This window comes from Papio anubis, chromosome 3 (genome assembly GCF_008728515.1).
Source record: "Papio anubis isolate 15944 chromosome 3, Panubis1.0, whole genome shotgun sequence".
NCBI lineage: Eukaryota > Metazoa > Chordata > Mammalia > Primates > Cercopithecidae > Papio > Papio anubis.
In genome coordinates this window covers 13,872,156-13,890,268 of record NC_044978.1, presented here as the reverse complement: position 1 = coordinate 13,890,268, position 18,113 = coordinate 13,872,156, and the positions used below count along the sequence as shown (strand labels likewise).

Below are 18,113 nucleotides of genomic sequence, written 5' to 3'. Positions count from 1 at the left end.
TTATATCTGAAAGATTTGCAAATAATGACAACATTCGTGCCAGACATTACTGCAAGTGAGGAACAGACTAAAGGAGAGGAAGGAACAAAATGCCTTCCAAGAGAGAAACATTCATTAGCCTTACTGGCAAGTGTCTAAAGCAAACAAGGAAACTGCAAAATAATTACTTAGTTACAAATAAACGCTTTTTAGCACAGTACCTTTTTGTGTCTGTCCCTCTTCCATATTCTCTTCCATGGCTACCTTTCTTCAGTAGAATCTGGTACACGGAATTAATCAAAAGCTCAATTAGATGTTGGAAAAACTGGTGTTTTTTTTTTTTTTTTTTTTCCCTGGGAAGCTCCAACAGCAGTGGCTTGGGCAAGTCCTCAGAGCTTAGCTCAGGCTCCCTCGTTCCTCTTGTTTGCTTGGAGACGAGCTGTCAAGTGTAATTTCATTCAAATTACTCTTCCATGAAGATTATCAATTTTTCTTCTCAGAGCTGCCCATTGTGTACCACTGTAAGCAGGTATTCAAACAAACAGCCTGAGAATTTTGGGGGAAAATTTGGTCTGAATCCCAGGAACAGAGACACTATAATTCACAAGTCTTGCTTTGCATTTAAAACGGGGAAAAGAAATTGAGGTTTGTATTGAAATCTGGGCTTTAAATTGGAAACAGGCTGAGCTGTGAACAGATGGAGGGGTGTCCTCCTAACATGAAGCCGACCACCAACCCATAATTCCCCCCTTCGCTTCCAGAGTGGGAAAGCCCAGATTCCCGTCGGTTCTTTATGCTGCAGCAGTGGCTTCTCACCCAGTCAGATACGTTGCAAAAAAATGTGTTTTCCTTTTCTCTCCTCACTAAGTATTTAGTTAATTTGATTTAAGGTGCCAAGAAAGGATGCAATTACACCATCTCAGGGTTTCTCTGCAAAAGTTTATTACTAAGACAGGACTTGTAAGCCCACACCTTTGAGATTTAAAAAGAAATAGAAGCGTGGCTGTCAAAGGAGTGAGTATAAAGCTCTAAGCCTGAGAGATACATGTTTTAAGTAATTATTTTACTTAGTGCCATATGACTCTTAAGGAAAAGGGAGAACACCACTGGAAGGAAAAACCCTATTGATGTCTTTGTTATTTATTGTTATGATTTTAGCCCACGAAAGCTGCTGATTTCCAACGAGAATCTCTTGAAAGGGAATTTCTTGAAAGGTCAGTGTTAGGGAATGAAAAGAGTGATGTAAGGGAGGAAGAAATTTGAGATAAGAAACAAGAGGACAGCAATTTATAATGGGAATCTGCAAGCTGATTTGGAATGCAAATCACAATGCTGCAGTCTGGCAATAAATTAGCATTTGTACTTCAGCCTACTGAGTGACAGGGCACAGTCCAAGAGTCTCAATACTTCACAAAAGGTATAGCAAGAAAATAAACAGTATCTCTTTCAAGGAGCATAAACCTCTCCTAGAGTAGAAAGAATGGATCCTTGCCTCTGTCTCCATCTCCAAATGAGCCAGCACACATACACACACAGAGAGAGAGAAACACACCCACAAGCACACACAGACAGATGCACACACACACAGAGACACACAAGGACACTCACACAGACAACTGTAGCTCTTTGCCTTTAATGAAATATAACTCACATCCTCATTATCCATAGCATACGTTTCTTGCATTATAGCTTGTATTTCACATGCATTCTTTAAAGCAGGCCAGTAGCATGTTGCACATCACCCTCTAAATATTACAAAAGCAACTATTTAGAGGAAACACAATCACTGCATTCCACTTTATTTCTCATACATGAATGTTTAGTCCTCTTACTTTTATTATCATTTGTTATTATTTTCTCTTTTCAAATGAATTTTGTCCAAAAATAACTGGAGTTCAGATAACTCAAAACCTATCTCTTCTGAATATATATCTATTTGTATTCAAGGGTTTTTGAGAGAGCTGCTTGCTCAGTGCACAGATTGAGAGAGAGAAACCATAAGGGAAATCAAAAAGCCAAATTGTAGCAGCCTCTCTGCTTCAACTCATCCCTAGGCTGACATAACCTGGCATATAATCAACACAGAACGGAGCAACGCTCCTCATTTAGATTCTCGTTCATTTTATACCATGGAAATCATTCGTGAAAGCAATCGTTTATTGTAGTGCCAGTAGATACAATAATGCCACCTTAAATTTTTAGAACACTTTACAATCTATAAAACATGATTACATACATCAACCCATTGTAAATCAAAAGGAAAAGGCATAATTTTCCCCACTTTATGTTGAAAAAAAACCAAAAAACAAAAAACACTGACGCTCACGGACACCTAGAGACTGGGCTAATAAATGACCAAGTAAGTCTCAGAACCCATGTCTGGTGATTTCTTGCCTGATGGTCTGACCTTAGAAGCGAATTTTCCTTCCTACTTTGTTCCTTTATGAGTATCTTCAGCATCTTCAGAAATAAGCCTCAATTCATAGCTTTCTTTTTCACCACACATATAAAGCAAAAGAGAGGGAAAGGAGACGGAAAGGAAGTTTTTTAAATATTCATGGTTTCTTTTTCTTCTGGAAATTTTGCAGCAGAACACGCTCATATAATCATTCACTTTTGTCTAAAACAGGCTTTTTCATGTGACAGTTGGTACCAACATAAGCCAATATCAACTTTTACTAATTTTTAAAATATGCAAAAAAGTCCTCAGAGCCAGTCTAAATGGACTCTTGTCAAATGAATGAAGAGAGACACATACACATACATAGCCTCCTCGCAGCAATCTCCTGTCAGTAGGTTTTTAGTATTTGTTACTGGGGCAAAATATACAATAAAAATTTGCCATTTTGATCATTTTTAAATCTGTAGTTCAGTGGCATTAGGTCCATTCACATCATTCTGTGACTAAACCACCAGTTATCTCCAGGACATTCTCATCTCCACAAACTAAAACTCTGTGCCCATTAAAAATGCACTCCCCCTTTCCCCTTCCTCCTGTTTGATGGCAGCTGAGCTGTTGATACTTTCCTTTCTTTCTATTTTTTTTTTTTTTTTTTTGAGACGGAGTCTCACTCTTTCACCCAGACCAGACCGGAGTGCAGTGGCACAATTTCGGCTTACTGCAACTTCTGCCTCCAGGGTTTGAGTGATTCTCCTGCCTCAGCCTCCCGAGTAGCTGGGATCACAGGAATGCACCACCACATCCAGCTAGTTTTTTGTATTTTTAGTGGAGACGGGGTTGGTTTCACCATGCTGGCGAGGCTGGTCTCAAATTCCTGATCTCAGGTGATCCACCCAGCTTGTGCTGGAATTACAGGTGTGAGCCACAAAGCCCAGCCAAGTTGCTGTTGCTAATGGTGGTTTTAAGATTATTTTTTTAAAATTTGGATCTCCTTTGAAGTAAAAATATTTTGAACCTCCAGCATCTTAAACTAGTTAGAAAAGAAAAATGTTTGACATTACAGTAGATTTGCTTTATGAATTATAAAATATACTATATGAGCCTTAATAACTAGCAATGATGTGTCCTCATGGGGACTGAAATGCCTCATCTAATATTCTTTCCATTGTATCATATTGTATTTGTCCCACTCTACTCTTACTCATGTATTTAAAATATATGGGCTGTATGCAGTGGCTCATGCCTGTAATCCAAACACATTTTGAGGCCAGGAGTTTGAGACCAGCCTAAACAACACAGACAGACCTTATTACTACAAATATTTTCTTTTTTTTTGAGATAGAGTTTTGCTCTTGTTGACCAGGTTGGAGTGCAATGGCACGATCTCAGCTCACTGCAACCTCTACCTCCTGGGTTCAAGTGATTCTCCTGCCCCAGCCTCCTGAGTATCTGGGATTACAGGCATGTGCCACCATGACCAGTTAATTTTGTATTTTCAGCAGAGACAGGGTTTCTCCATGTTGGTCAGGCTAGTGTCAAACTCCCAACCTCAGATGATCCGCACACCTCGACCTCCCAAAGTGCTGGGATTACAGGCATGAGCCACCACACCTGGCCACTACAGATATTTTAAAAATCAAATTATCCAGCCATGGTGGTGCACACCTAGAGTCCCAGCTGCTGGGGAGACTGAGGCAGGGGAATCACTGGAGCCTGGGAGGTTGAGGCTGCAGTGAGCTATGATCACATCACTGCACTGCAGCCTGGGCAACAGAGTAAGACCCTGCCTCTAAAAAATAAAATAAAACAAATATAAGTTAACTAAGTGGTTAAAAATATGATTATATTTTTATCAAGTCAGATTTCCCTTTCAAATACTGTCTAAGAAACGTTTATAATGTATATTACTTTTTCCTGTGTGAACTCACTCAATCCAAAACGATTATAGTTCTCTTTCATTTTTCTTAATTAATCTTAAGTTGGAGCTGCCTTTAACACTTCATCTTATTTTATGGATAAACACATTATTATATACACTGAGAAAATACTGACATATTCCTCTATTATGTAATACAGTCATCTTTGTGATACAATTTTCATAATATAGACAAGTAAGTAGAGTTAACAGATTAAGGAATTTGTGGTTCCAAATACAGCATTAAATATAAAAAGTGAGGGGAAAAACGTTCGTGGTCCCCGGGTCAGAGTACAGAGAGATGTGGAAAAGAAGATCATGAAAACCAAGCCCAGTGCATAGGACTAACAGGCAAGAACACGATTTAGAAACTGCCTTTTTTTCTACCTCAAATGTTTCAGACACAGAATTAGCATTATCTCTAGAATGAAATGTCTGAGTTGGGACCTTCATATATTTTGACAGAGAAAAAGGACCCCTTTGTCTGCTACTCTAAGCTCCAGGTCAGAAACTGACTTCCATAACATTTTCTTTTCTTTCTTTTTTTTTTTTTTTAATTGTTTTTGAGACGGAGTCTTGCTCTGTTGCCCAGGCTGGAGTACAGTGGTGCTACCTCGGCTTACTGCAAGCTCCGCTTCCAGGGTTCACACTGTTCTCCTGCCTCAGCCTCCCAAGTAGCTGGGAATATAGGCGCCCACCACCACGCCCAGCTAATTTTTTGTATTTTTAGTAGAGACAGGGTTTCACCGTGTTAGCCAGGATGGTCACGATCTCCTGACCTTGTGATCCACCCACCTCAGGCTCCCAAAGTTCTAGGATTATAGGCGTGAGCCACTGCACCTGGCCAACATTTTCTTAAAGAAAGTCAAAACCACCACAAACACTGCAACGTCCATTATAAAATGACCATAACATTCTTCAGAGTTATATAATCATAGAAAGCAGTCAATTCACAGAATGATCAGAATAGTGTTCACAGTGGTATCATTACCCCATTTCCTTTTATTCTGAATTGTAAAAGTGTTTATTAGGCATTCTTACAGGAAAGCGATGTAGGCAAAAGGGATACTAATGAGACAAATTCCTGCCCTAATTAGGCATGTAGCCTAGTAGCATAAGACAGACCAAATATCACAATGCTGAATGACAAGTGCTACCGAATAAACATAAAAATGCATTAGATGCCACATGAGCCTACCTCAAGGATATCTAACCTATATTTAGTTTTGATCATTGGAAAAGTTTTTCTGGTTTTCTGGAAGGTACAGTTTGATCTGACCTGATCAAAGCAAGTGACCTTTCACCCAAAGGAGATGAAATTAGATGGGAAAAAGGGGGAGGCAGATTGCTGGGGAGAAAGAAAAGATTTTCTAAACAGTTGAAAGTGAATACATGAAGGCCTACGGGGAGGGAGACGTACTCTGCTGAGAACACGTAATAGACTAACATCTGGGCGCATGGGCGGAAACTGTTTCACTATTTATTAGACATTGTGTCCCCAAGGTATTCAGTAGTCCTGTGCTGGAATATCCAATTCTGAGTCTTGCTCCTTAGTTTACTTAGAGTACTGAAAAAGAAGACACTCCTAAGACCTAGCTTGTACTCTATAAGATTGCAGCCTAAAGGTGGACAATGGCAAACCCGTTAATATTTACCCCCAAGAAATTACCTTTCGGATATCTTAGGCTCTTTCTTACCAAGACCTTTCTTCTCCAATCTATTAATACTGTATTTTCAGGGCTCTTGTCATGAGTATGTCATAGGCCTGTTTACAACTGGTGAATGCTTTTCCATTGTTCTTAGGATAAAGTTCAACCTCATTAGCCTGACTGGGAAGATCAGACATGACCTGGCAGGAGCTCACCTCTTTGGCATAACCTTCCCCTGTTGTTCATTCATTCATCTCCTTCTAATTTCTCAAAATTGTCCATTTGTGAACGTTATTTCTTCTTCCTAAAACACTTTTCCTTCCACCCTCAGATAGCTAGATCTACTCAGATCTCAGCTGGAAAATGTTATCCTCAGGCACAACTTTTCCGACAGCATAGGCCTCTTTTAGTATTCATATCACATGATATTACAGAGCTATTCCTCAAAGTCTGCAATATATATATAGATATAGTCTGCAATATGTATGTGTGTGTGTGTGTATATATATATAATATATTTAGTTTGAGATACATATATATGTATCTTCCCCCGAGCCTGCAGCCTATAAGCTCCATAAGATAATGGCCTCTATCTTTCCCCGTCACACAAGACAAGAACATAGCAAGCTTTCAATAGGTACTTGTTGAATGCATGCATTCATGAATGAATGAATCAATAAAAAAAAAATGATGTACAAATAAATGAATGAAAAAACTCAGTGGCTTACACATACCTTATCTTATGTTTATTTGCTTCCACAAAATATTTTAGAGGGTGAACATAATTTACAATAACTTGGGGACATACATATCATGTTCATACGTAACAAATGTCATTCCCCAGCAGTTGATGGCAGAATGATAATGAGATATTTCAAAGAGCAACCAGCAAAACAAAAAGGGAGCTGGGAAATATTAATTGTTGTTTCCTGTTTCCTCTAAGAAGGGAAAGCTGTATTGTCATAAATGTTGATTACAGTTAAGGGGAGACAGGAAAGTTCAAGGTGACACTCTTTGGGCCAAACTTACCCTTTTATAGAAAGATCAGTTCTAAGTACTCATGCAATCCTATAATCATAGAGGTGATCCAAATTTTAAAACTTATAGTTTTGTTTTCTCCAAAATGCCAGAAAGCAAGAGTACTCCAAATCTCTTTTCTGGGAATTATGTTTTCCATAAAACATGGCAGAAAGCATGATGGGTTAAAAGGTATGCAATGGGAAAACTGCAGTGATCTCTGTTTACTCAAAATCCAAACACCACTACTAATTGAGAAAGAGATCATAAAAATTGGCCCAAGCTGATTCTCTCTGGTCACAAAAATGCTACTTTAAATTGAGCTCGCCAAAGAATAAACTTTATAGCCCACTCCTTCACTCAAGTTGCATTTATTCAGTGACTACTAGGTATCTGAAGCTGAGCCAGGTGAACAGGGCAGATGTAGTTTCCTGTTCTAACAGAGCTCATAGCAAATATGGAAGAAAGAGACAAACAGTTGGAACGAAGTATGATAGGTGCAGTTATATTAATATTAATGACAACTATACTCAGCACTTCACCTGTGAAGCATTGTTCTAAGGTTCTAAAAAGTGTATATCCCATTTAACCTTCACCACAACAGCCCTGTCAGGTAATTACTATTGTCCCCATTTTGATACAGGAGGAAATAGGGACAAAAAATTAAATTCTTTGTAGCAAGTAACAGGGTGGTGAAGATGGGATTTAAACATAGGAATTCTGATCCCAAAGCCCATTCTTTGAACCACCTGGATATCTGTCTACACTTATATAAGCAGTAGACCCAAAAGCAGTAGACCCAAACGCATTTAATGTAGGAAGAGGCCCTGATTGTAAAGTCTTATTACAACATAAATATTTGTATTCATCCAAAAACAAAAACATTTAACTGCTTCCCATTTGCCCAACATGTTGCCAGATGCTGTGAGAGACACACAAAAAAGTTGAAGAAATGATTCTCATACTCAAAAAACTTATGATTGAAGTTAAAAATATTAATACTCACTTTAAACAGCAACAAATCAACAAAAGTATGATTTCAGAGTAAAACTACTATAGGGAGTTGAAGTAGAGAAAGTTTGTTAAGATTTCTGACATGCTTGATAGCTTTCGTCAACAAATGCAATTATCATCCAAGCAGTTTAGCGGAAATATGGAGACCTTTACTCAATGGACGTATCTCTGATCTTCAAACTCTATTCAATGCCACAATTTAGCCATTAGGATTTTATTCACAGTTATTATTCCTTCTTATTTTCTTTTTTTAAATTAACTGTTCGGACTGAAATAATAAACACTTGTACTACCACCCAACATAGAAAATAAAATAGAAAGCAATTATACATCTTCTCTAATCGCATTCCTTTCCTTATATCTTCTTCAGCTCTACCTCCTGTTAACAATCACTTGGGACTGGAGTGTTTTTATTCCTGTATGTTGTCCTTATAATTTAATGTGTGTGTGTGTGTCTGTATACAGATGTATATACACACCATAGTTAGTATTGTGTTGTAGATTTTTCTTTTCTTTTTTTTTTTTGGAGATAGAGTCTTGCTCTGTTGCCCAGGCTAGAGTGCAGTGGTACAATCTCTGCTCACTGTAACCTCTGCTTCCTGGGTTCAAGTGATTCTCCTGCCTCAGCCTCCCAAGTAGCTGGGATTACAGGCATGCACCACCACGCCCAGCTAATTTTTATATTTTTAGTAGAGACGGGGTTTCACCGTGTTGGCCAGGCTGGTCTCAAACTTCTGACCTCAAATGATCCACCCACCTCGGCCTCCCAAAGTGCTGGGATTACAGGCATGAGCCACCACACCTGGCCTGTTTTGTAGGTTTTCATAGGATATCAAGGATATCTTCTTATATGTCTCTTTTCACAACTTCTTCCTCAATCTTTTAATGATATATGCAGATCTGTTAATAAACATTTAATATTGTTTCTAATTTCTAAATAACTGTAAAAAATTACAATGAATATTTTTATATATATTTAGTGCATACATTTAAAATTTTCCCTAGAAGTCTGAGGTGTGTGTATGTGTGGAATCATTGGGTAGGAGAGTATGTGTGTCTTCAATAATACATGTGTTAAAAAGCCCTTCAAACTGCTCGTGCCAATTTAAATTTCCCTGAGAACTATCTGAGAATCCTACTGTTCTACATCTTCCATACTTAATAATTTTTAAATGTAACAAAGATAAATTTTTAATTTATATGAATATTAATTATATATCTTAATATGATTTCCTTAAGTATCTCATATAGTTGAGAACATTTTCATGCTATTAGCCAATGATTTTCCTCTCTTGAGAAATGCATATTCATGCCCTTCACTCATTTTCCCATGGTATCGTTTGCTTTTTGGTATTATTCTATAGATGTTATTTGTAAGTTCTGAATACTAATTCTATAGCAATTAAAATGTCTAACATATATGTTTTTACAGTGCATTAGTTAATCTTGACTTTTGGTTGTCTATATACATTTCAGAATCATCTTTGAAATATAATGAAGGGGAGGTGAACTTATATTTATTGAACTTAAATTAACTTCATAGATTAATGAGAGATAATTAACATTTTTACAAAATTGAATCTCTTTCCATGAACATGAGATCTCTTTCCATATGTTGAGAACTTTTTTTCATTTATTTTAAGAATGTTTTAAAATGTTCTCCCTAGGAGCTTTGCATATTTTTTTTGTTTTTATTCCTAAGTATTTTGATTTCTTTTAGAGGTATTTTATACTAAATCTTTCAAGTCCTTTTTTTGACTGAAGTAAAGGAACACATTATCAGATTTTAAAAATTAGTCATATAAGAAGCAAATTTGCTAAACTCTCCCTATAGTTCTAATAATGTATAGGTCTTGAAATTTCTATGTAGAAAATCACATATTTGAATTAAAACAAATATGAGTCTATCTGTCCAATCTATATATTGTAATTTATTTCCTCTGTTTTACTGTGCATTCTAGGGTCTCCAGTGCAATGTTGAATTGAGCAGTGATTTTAAAAGAAATGAGTCTATGCTTTCTCTATTATATGTGATTTGTAGTAGGTTTGGGTAGACATTTTTTTATCTGTTTAAATAAGCTCCCTTCTAGTTCATGTTTCTGAGATTCATTTATTATACAGTACTGAATCAGAAAAAAAATATTTTATTCTCCATCAAGTAAGATGATTATATAAACTGCATCCATTAATATATTAAAGTAAGAATTGCATTTGTAGATTTTCTGATGTTAAACTCTGTTTGCATTCCCAAACAGAGAATTAGTCATCATATGTAATTGCTTTAATTTCAATTTAATATTTTGAAAACTTCTTTTAATTGGAAATCTTACCCTTTTCTATCTATTTTTCTCTAAATATAAATAATGCTTTTTAAAAAAGTTTTCCACTTTAGGAGAATCGTTTATTAAAAATTTTAGTACATCCAAAAATGGGAATACTATATAGCAGTTAATGATTATATAAGTCATCTATATTAACAATGAAAAGCTGTTCATAATAAAGTGATAGAAGTATATAACAGCAGTATAAATAGTATCCTTTTGTAGTTAAAAATGTTCATAAACATTTACATTGAAACAAGCCTATACAGATCTATTGGAAAATGTTAAGAGTGCTTACTTCTAGAAAGTGGTATTTGAGATAATTTATTCAATTCTTTACTTTTTTTTTTTTTTTTTGGCTTAAAAAAAAAAGTTAAGTTCTTAAGTCCTTAAGTTCTGGGATACATGTGCAGAACTGCACGTTTGCTACGTAGGTATACATGTGCCATGGTGATTTTCTGCACCTACCAACTCATCATCTAGGCTTGAAGCCCTGCATGCATTAGGTATTTGTCCTAATGTTCTCTCTCCCTTTGGCCCCAGCCTCCAGCTGGCCCCGGTGTGTGATGTTCCCCTCCCTGTGTCCATGTGTTCTCATTTTTGTACATGCTTTTTGATACTTTTTATACAATTACAACATTAATTATCACAAAACTTAATAATTTTACAGAACTGGCAATAATAAGTTGGTTACCACTAACTGCAGCTAAAATGTGATAGGCATTGGGCTAGCAATTTTTATAATTTTTTTCTAATATTCACAACATCTCTGCGAGACAGTTTTCTTTCATGTGAGAAAATTGAGGCTTTCAAAGGTTAAGCAACTTTCTCAAGGCTACACAGCTGGTGAATGAGGAACTGAGATTTGAATTTTGGTTTCCCTAATACTAAACTTATATCACTCAAAAGATAAGCTATTCAGTACTTGATTAACACAGTTGTTAGCCAACACATGTCAGCATTTCTTCAGTTTTGAGTAAAGGCTTAGTGTTATGTTAACGACAATGAACATAGGTTATAACTTATCTGAAAAGTGGATGAGTTTTTTTGCTTCATTCACTTGAACCAATATTTAACAATTAAGAAATATCAGTTAAGCCTAACCTCATATATCATATTGGATATTGCAAATGACAATCCTGCAAAAATAAATAGATAAGTGCAAGAGAGAGAAAAAGACAGACAAGAGGGAGGGGTATAAATACAACTTTATGCAAAACTAGTCGCTTGTCATAAGTCCTGAATTTTGAAATAGTGATTTTAAATTGTTGCTTTGAATCTCACTGCAGATGCAGATGGTAGGAGATATCCTCTGAAAAAGCTGATTACACTATATGGTGCATAGAGAACTGATGAGGAAAAACAAGACTCAAGTTTTCTCAGCTTTATCATAAGCGTTTTGGTATTTTTGCTTATACGTTAGATTGCAAGTCCTCTGTGGATGAAAAAATACATTAAAGTGTACTCTTACATATCCAGAGATCACTTTAGGTAACCTAAAAATTCTTATCTCAAAAAAGAAAACTCAGACTGACAACTTTTCTCATTCTTCAAAGTGCCTTGCCCAACACATCTGAACCAATGACTAAAAAGGCCGGGAGCACTGGGCTTCTACCAATGGGCAATCAAGGTGAAAGGCCCTTCCTTTCTTACTTCTGAGAGAAAGGTATGATTTTACACATTGTTCTTTTTTTGTGTGAGTTAGGTATCTGAAATCTTTAGGGAGTTTGTCAGTTCTGAGCAAGAGGCCTTAGATTGTGATCTACTCTCTATTAAGGAGAAAACAAATAGGCCCACATCCTGGGTGTTCCAGAAATACCCAGAAAACATTTTCTCTAGGATGTTTTATTGGCCCTGACATACGGTCTCTTTGGATAGATATTTGGCCAGACCATGGCTCCAGGAAGATTGATACACTCAAATAATTTACATCCTAGAAGTTCCTCTGCTGCAATGCGCACACTGTGATTTTCGAATGAACCTGCAAACACCACTTGACTGCACTGTGCTTGTGCGGCGGACACACACTCCATCCACCGTGTTCTTCACGGTTTTCAGCGGTGTGCTCCAGTAAGCAGTAAGCACCCTGCTGCCGCTGTCCTGGACAAAATGCAAAGCTGTCTTTAGCATTTACTATTGCAAATATTAAGGTAGATGTGATTTATTTCCTCTCTCTATCTGACTTCCTGAATTTCAATATCATTTGTCTGTCGCTCCTATTTGCCAGGTATCATACATTTTTTTATTTTTAATATTTCAATATGTCTGATATTCATTTCCCCTGCCTGTCACTGGCATCAGAAACCGTAAGCTGCACTTGTTTCTCCCTTACCATTCATAAAATGAGACTGAGGTTAGACTTATTTGGAGGTGCCCAGCTTTCCAGGGGCTAGGTTCAGCTCTTCTTATTCACTAATATTTAACAAGTATTTGTGTGGTATTCACTGTATGCTAAGCACATATTTTTTTCTTATTATTTACAAAGCTGAGAGTAAGTGGTATTTTACAAGGTATAAGATAAGCAAAGGTATTAGACAAGCAAATTATTTTCATAAGTTCTACAACTATGAGGAAGCAAAATTTGAATATAAAAGTTGCTCAAAAGTTCACTGTTTCCAATACATTAAATGACGCAGTAAACAAAAAGTAAACAGATGTTGACTAATCAATTCCTGCAAAAGTGATGTAAATATATCTTCAAAAAGTGTCTTTATTTAGGTCTTAACACTTGTAGCTAAATGGGTAGGATGCCAGTATAAATTTCTAGATACTTTTTGAGGCATCTCTTCTTGTATATCTCTTGTAACCCGTAAAGAATCTTTAATATAAATTGAATTGTAAATTTAAAATCAACTAAAAATTTTTAAAACCATTATCCTTAAAAAACAGAATGATTTCTGTTCTTGTACATTTGCTGAGGAGTGCTTTACTTCCAATTACGTGGTCAATTTTGGAGTAAGTACGATGTGGTGCTGAGAAGAATGTATATTCTGTTGATTTGGGGTGGAGAGTTCTATAGATGTCTATTAGGTCTGCTTGCTGCAGAGATGAGTTCAATTCCTGGATATCCTTGTTAACTTTCTGTCTCGTTGATCTGTCTAATGTTGACAGTGGAGTGTTGAAGTCTCCCATTATTATTGTATGGGAGTCTAAGTCTCTTTGTAAGTCTCTAAGGACTTGCTTTATGAATCTGGGTGCTCCTGTATTGGGTGCATATATATTTAGGATAGTTAGCTCTTCCTGTTGAATTGATCCCTTTACCATTATGTAATGGCCTTCTTTGTCTCTTTTGATCTTTGATGGTTTAAAGTCTGTTTTATCAGAGACTAGTATTGCAACCCCCGCTTTTTTTTGTTCTCCATTTGCTTGGTAAATCTTCCTCCATCCCTTTATTTTGAGCCTATGTATGTCTCTGCGTGTGAGATGGGTCTCCTGAATACAGCAGACTGATGGGTCTTGACTCTTTATCCAGTTTGCCAGTCTGTGTCTTTTAATTGGAGCATTTAGTCCATTTACATTTAAGGTTAAGATTGTTATGTGTGAACTTGATCTTGCCATTATGATATTAACTGGTTATTTTGCTCGTTAGTTGATGCAGTTTCTTCCTAGCCTCGATGGTCTTTACATTTTGGCATGTTTTTGCAATGGCTGGTACCGGTTGTTCCTTTCCATGTTTAGTGCTTCCTTCAGGGTCTCTTGTAAGGCAGGCCTAGTGGTAGGAAGGGGAACATCACACACCGGGGCCTATCATGGGGAGGGGGGAGGGGGGAGGGATTGCATTGGGAGTTATACCTGATGTAAATGACGAGTTGATGGGTGCAGCACACGTACCCTACAACTTAAAGTATAATAATAATAAATAAATTAAAAAAAAAAAAACAGAATGAATGTTAAAATCACACAAGCCATGGTTTTACAGATAATTTTTTTACAGGTACTAGGTTTTACAGGTACTAGGTTACCCTGGGGTGCAGTAATCTTAAAAGCAAAAGTATACATCATGGGAGTAGTATCAAACAGAATTTATAATAACTGATTTAACAGGAAATACAATATGCCCAAAGAAATCCTGCCCAATGATAGTCTTTCAGTCATTAATTCATTGATTATATATTGAGTGCTTATCATTGCCCAGATGTAAATCTAATTTATAGGGCAAGTCCATGAACACATATACTGGGTCCTTGCTCCCATGGTGTTTAGATTTCAAAAGAGGAAGGTAAGAGGTCAAATAAACAAATACATTAAGGAGCCAATATCAGGTTCTTACATGGGCAATGATGAAAATATATCAGAATGAGGCAGTGAAGAGTGTTTTAGGGGCTCTGTTAGCTTGTGTGGTCAACCTAAAGATCATGTCAATCTTTAACATCATCCGTAGCCAAAATAATAAAAATATGCCAAAAATCTCTACTATGAAATGGTCATTATTAGAATTGTATTATTCATTAGAAAGGAAAGAAGACAATGAGAGAGACACTTGAACAATCAGCAGTGGTCATGAATGTGCTTTTTGTCTGGATGGGATCTTTTGTAATTGCTTTCACGTGGTGCAACACAATATTTTCAAGTTGAACATTTTCAAGTCAAGTTGAAAAGATTCTCAAATTTTAGTTTAAAAAAATATCTTGGCTGGGTGTGGTGTCTCACAGCCATAATCCCAGAAATGTGGGAGGCCGAGGAAGGTGGATTGCTTGAGCCCAGGAGTTCAAGACCAGACTGGGCAACATAGCAAAACCCCATCTCAAAAAAATTAGAGGGCACGGTGGAGTGAGCCTGTGGTCCCAGCTACTTGGGGGACTGAGGAAGGAGAGTCAGTTGAGCCTGGGAGGTCGAGGCTGTAGTGAGCCATGTTCATGCCAATGCATTCCAGCCTGGGTGTCAAAGGGAGACATTATTTTAAAACAAACAAACAAACAAACAAAAAACTGGCTCTTATCATTTAGTCTCAAAAACCATTGGCCACTGATCTGTACCATAAGGTTTAGAAGACCTCAACATATTACCTAATGCAGAAATTAATCTCTTTCTCTTTCTCTCTCTCTCTCTTCCCCCCCACCCCGCCCCGCCCTCAGTCACGTGTGTGTATGTGTGTGTGTGTGTGTATCATGAATTAGGGACAAGATTGAGACACAGGTCTGTGTGACTCCAAAGCTATCACACTTTCCATTATGAAACACTGCTTTTTAAATGTAATACTATCATGTGGTCATTGCATATTTCTGAGTTATTAATATAGTAGTTTCAACATGATGTTGACTTTTGATTACATTCACTAAAGGACGTAAATATTGCTATACATAAAATGAAAGATGGAACGGAAAACTGGGGTGGTAGAAGAGGGTGGTAATAACCAGCCTTCTCTGAATGGTTCACAGAGAAGTGAATACAGAAACATGCAATTTGTGCAGTGAAATTTAAAACACCTTTTGTAAGTCAACAAAAACAAGTTTCTCATGGCTCAAAAAAGAGAGCTTACTGAGTTTCCTATTAATAAACTCATGTTACAACCAGCTTGCGCATGTATACCAACTAAGGCGCAAAAGAAAAGGGAGAGATCACTAGCCTTTTAGGAAAAAAAAAGAGCTCTAATGTTGATTTATTTCTTTATTAACAAGTAATCTGTCCGTTTACTCCACTGTGTGTGAAGATGTACCACTAACTCATCATGACTTTAGGTGAAGATATTCTTTATCTACTTCCTCAAATACAGAATGAAATTAATACTTGCCTCACTGACTTCACAAGGTGAGGGCACCAAGTGCCCTAATACTGTACTAAGTGTTTTAGGTACATGATCTCATTTTATCCCTCCAAGATGCCCATGAAGTAAGTGTCATTAATTAAAGCCTTTTACAGATGAGGAAAATGGAGCTTCCAAAAAGTAGATACTCTAATGACAGAAGATGAAAAAGTTCTTTGAATAATATAAAATGTTAAACAAAAATGATGTAGTTATAGCCATTTTAAATAGGAAAGAGTGAAGCACGCATGCTGTAAAAAAATGTCAGCTATACCTAGTAGCTCAGTAAGACCATCCGATATAACTCATGTAATAATACAAAACGTTTAGTTAGAGCTTATATATGCCAACCACAGGTCTTAGCATTTACGTCTGCACTTTCATTCATTCATCTTCAGAATAACCCTGTGAGGCACATAGAATAACACTATTCTATGTTATTATCCCCACTTCACAGCTAAAGAAACACAGAAACAGAACAAGTGACTTGTTCCAGGTAACAGCCAGTAAACGGCAGAGCTGGGACTAGAACCCAAGTCTGGTTCTTAAACCTGCACTCTTCATCAAAACACTGCTTCTGTGAAGCAGGCTGGAAAGGGTGCAAACCAATTAGCTATTTATTCAACAGGCTTAGAGAACAAATAGCTGGATTATTTCTCATCACGCACAAGCCTTCGAGCCATTCTCTAGGCTCTGTTGGTTTGGTCCGCATGATGTTCTGTAAGGAGCAATCAGAGTTTCAAATGGCAGCTCAGCCAGCCCTGTTCATCCTCCATGACCTCTTTAAGGTTCTGTTTCCCATTCGTCAATGAGGAAAAGAATACCTATTCATCAGGGATTTAGTGAGGATCAAATGCGTTCAGCACAAATCTTGGCACAGACATGGTTGGCACTCAGTAGACATTAGTCTCCTCCTTTCTCTGGCCTCAAACGTGGTGTCAGTTCAAATAATTTATTCTCCCATAAACTAGGAAAAGATAAGAGAAAGGCCTCAGGTCATGAAATATCAGGTTTTAAATCAACTGTATATTGTTCTGAGTGATGAAGTAATGTGTTTTTGTGAAAATAATGTTATCCTGAGTATTTATAAATAGGGTTTTTTTTTTTTTCCCGAAAACATTGTATATTCGTATACTGATTTCTCAGAGGTCAGTATATGCAATTTGAAAGACTAGTGGACTGATCTGGTTTGGCAATTCCTGGATCAGTTCTATACTTGCTCATGCCACAGGTCTGCCAAAACAAATTTTATCAACAAGTAGAATTGTCTTGTAACAGTTATTAGTCAGGATAGAAGGCAAGATACAGCCTGCTAAGAAACCACATGGAAATATTTGAAAGCACGTGAGTTTTTCAAATTAGTAATTGTGTCCAAAATTTAGCAGGGAGCATATTTTGAATTTGTTATGTGTTTGAACTTTGGATGGTTCCATGGCATCATTTTAAAATTGTATTTTAATTGTTCCTGAAATAGAAAAAAATGAAGATGACAATCTCACCACGTTGTTTGAAGAAAACTGTTATTCTTCACAGAGTGATTCTTCTGTTTACAAACAAAATATTTATGTTTGTAAGAGTATTCATATTACAAACGCTCTTTAATCCCCTAATGTGAAGAATTATTAATTAGAGTTAATAAAATTAGCTTAATTGCTTAAAAAACTTAGTACTTTTGTGGCCCTAATTGATATCTAAATCCCAATCTGTGGATGAGCATTTGAAATACACTAAGCAAAATAATAATAAGAAAGGTAGTAATTACAAATGGATTTACAGAACCTATAGATCTTATGAATTATCAAAATGATTTAGGAATTTAAATTTGCAAAGTAAATTTTAATTACAATAAACTTTATCTTTTAATGGTATAAAATATATTTATATAAGTACAAAGACTGTAAATTTATATTGGCATTAAAAACATTTCAAATTTTAAAATTATAAATAATGTTAACTTTTTTTTTTTTTCCCTGGAGACGGGGTTTGACTTCAGTTGCCCAGGCTGGAGTGCAGTGGCACCATCTTGGCACCATCCTGGCTCACTGCAACCTCCACCTCCCCAGCTAAATCAATC

The 18,113-nt window shown here is 36.6% G+C and overlaps 1 protein-coding gene across 2 annotated transcripts in view; it reads right to left on the bottom strand.

Annotated features, from left to right (window-relative positions):
- GPM6A (glycoprotein M6A) overlaps window positions 1-18,113 on the bottom strand; it is a 374,013-nt gene that overhangs the window by 179,367 nt on the left and 176,533 nt on the right. Inside the window, exon 1 of one of the 2 annotated variants that reach the window (XM_003899379.4) lies at window positions 201-1,235. The exons of the other annotated variant lie outside the window; for it this stretch is intronic. Coding sequence (XP_003899428.1) covers window positions 201-237 — 37 coding nt within the window. The 5' untranslated portion in view covers window positions 238-1,235. Of the gene's footprint in view, window positions 1-200; window positions 1,236-18,113 lie in introns of those variants that run through there. 2 annotated transcript variants of the gene reach the window in all.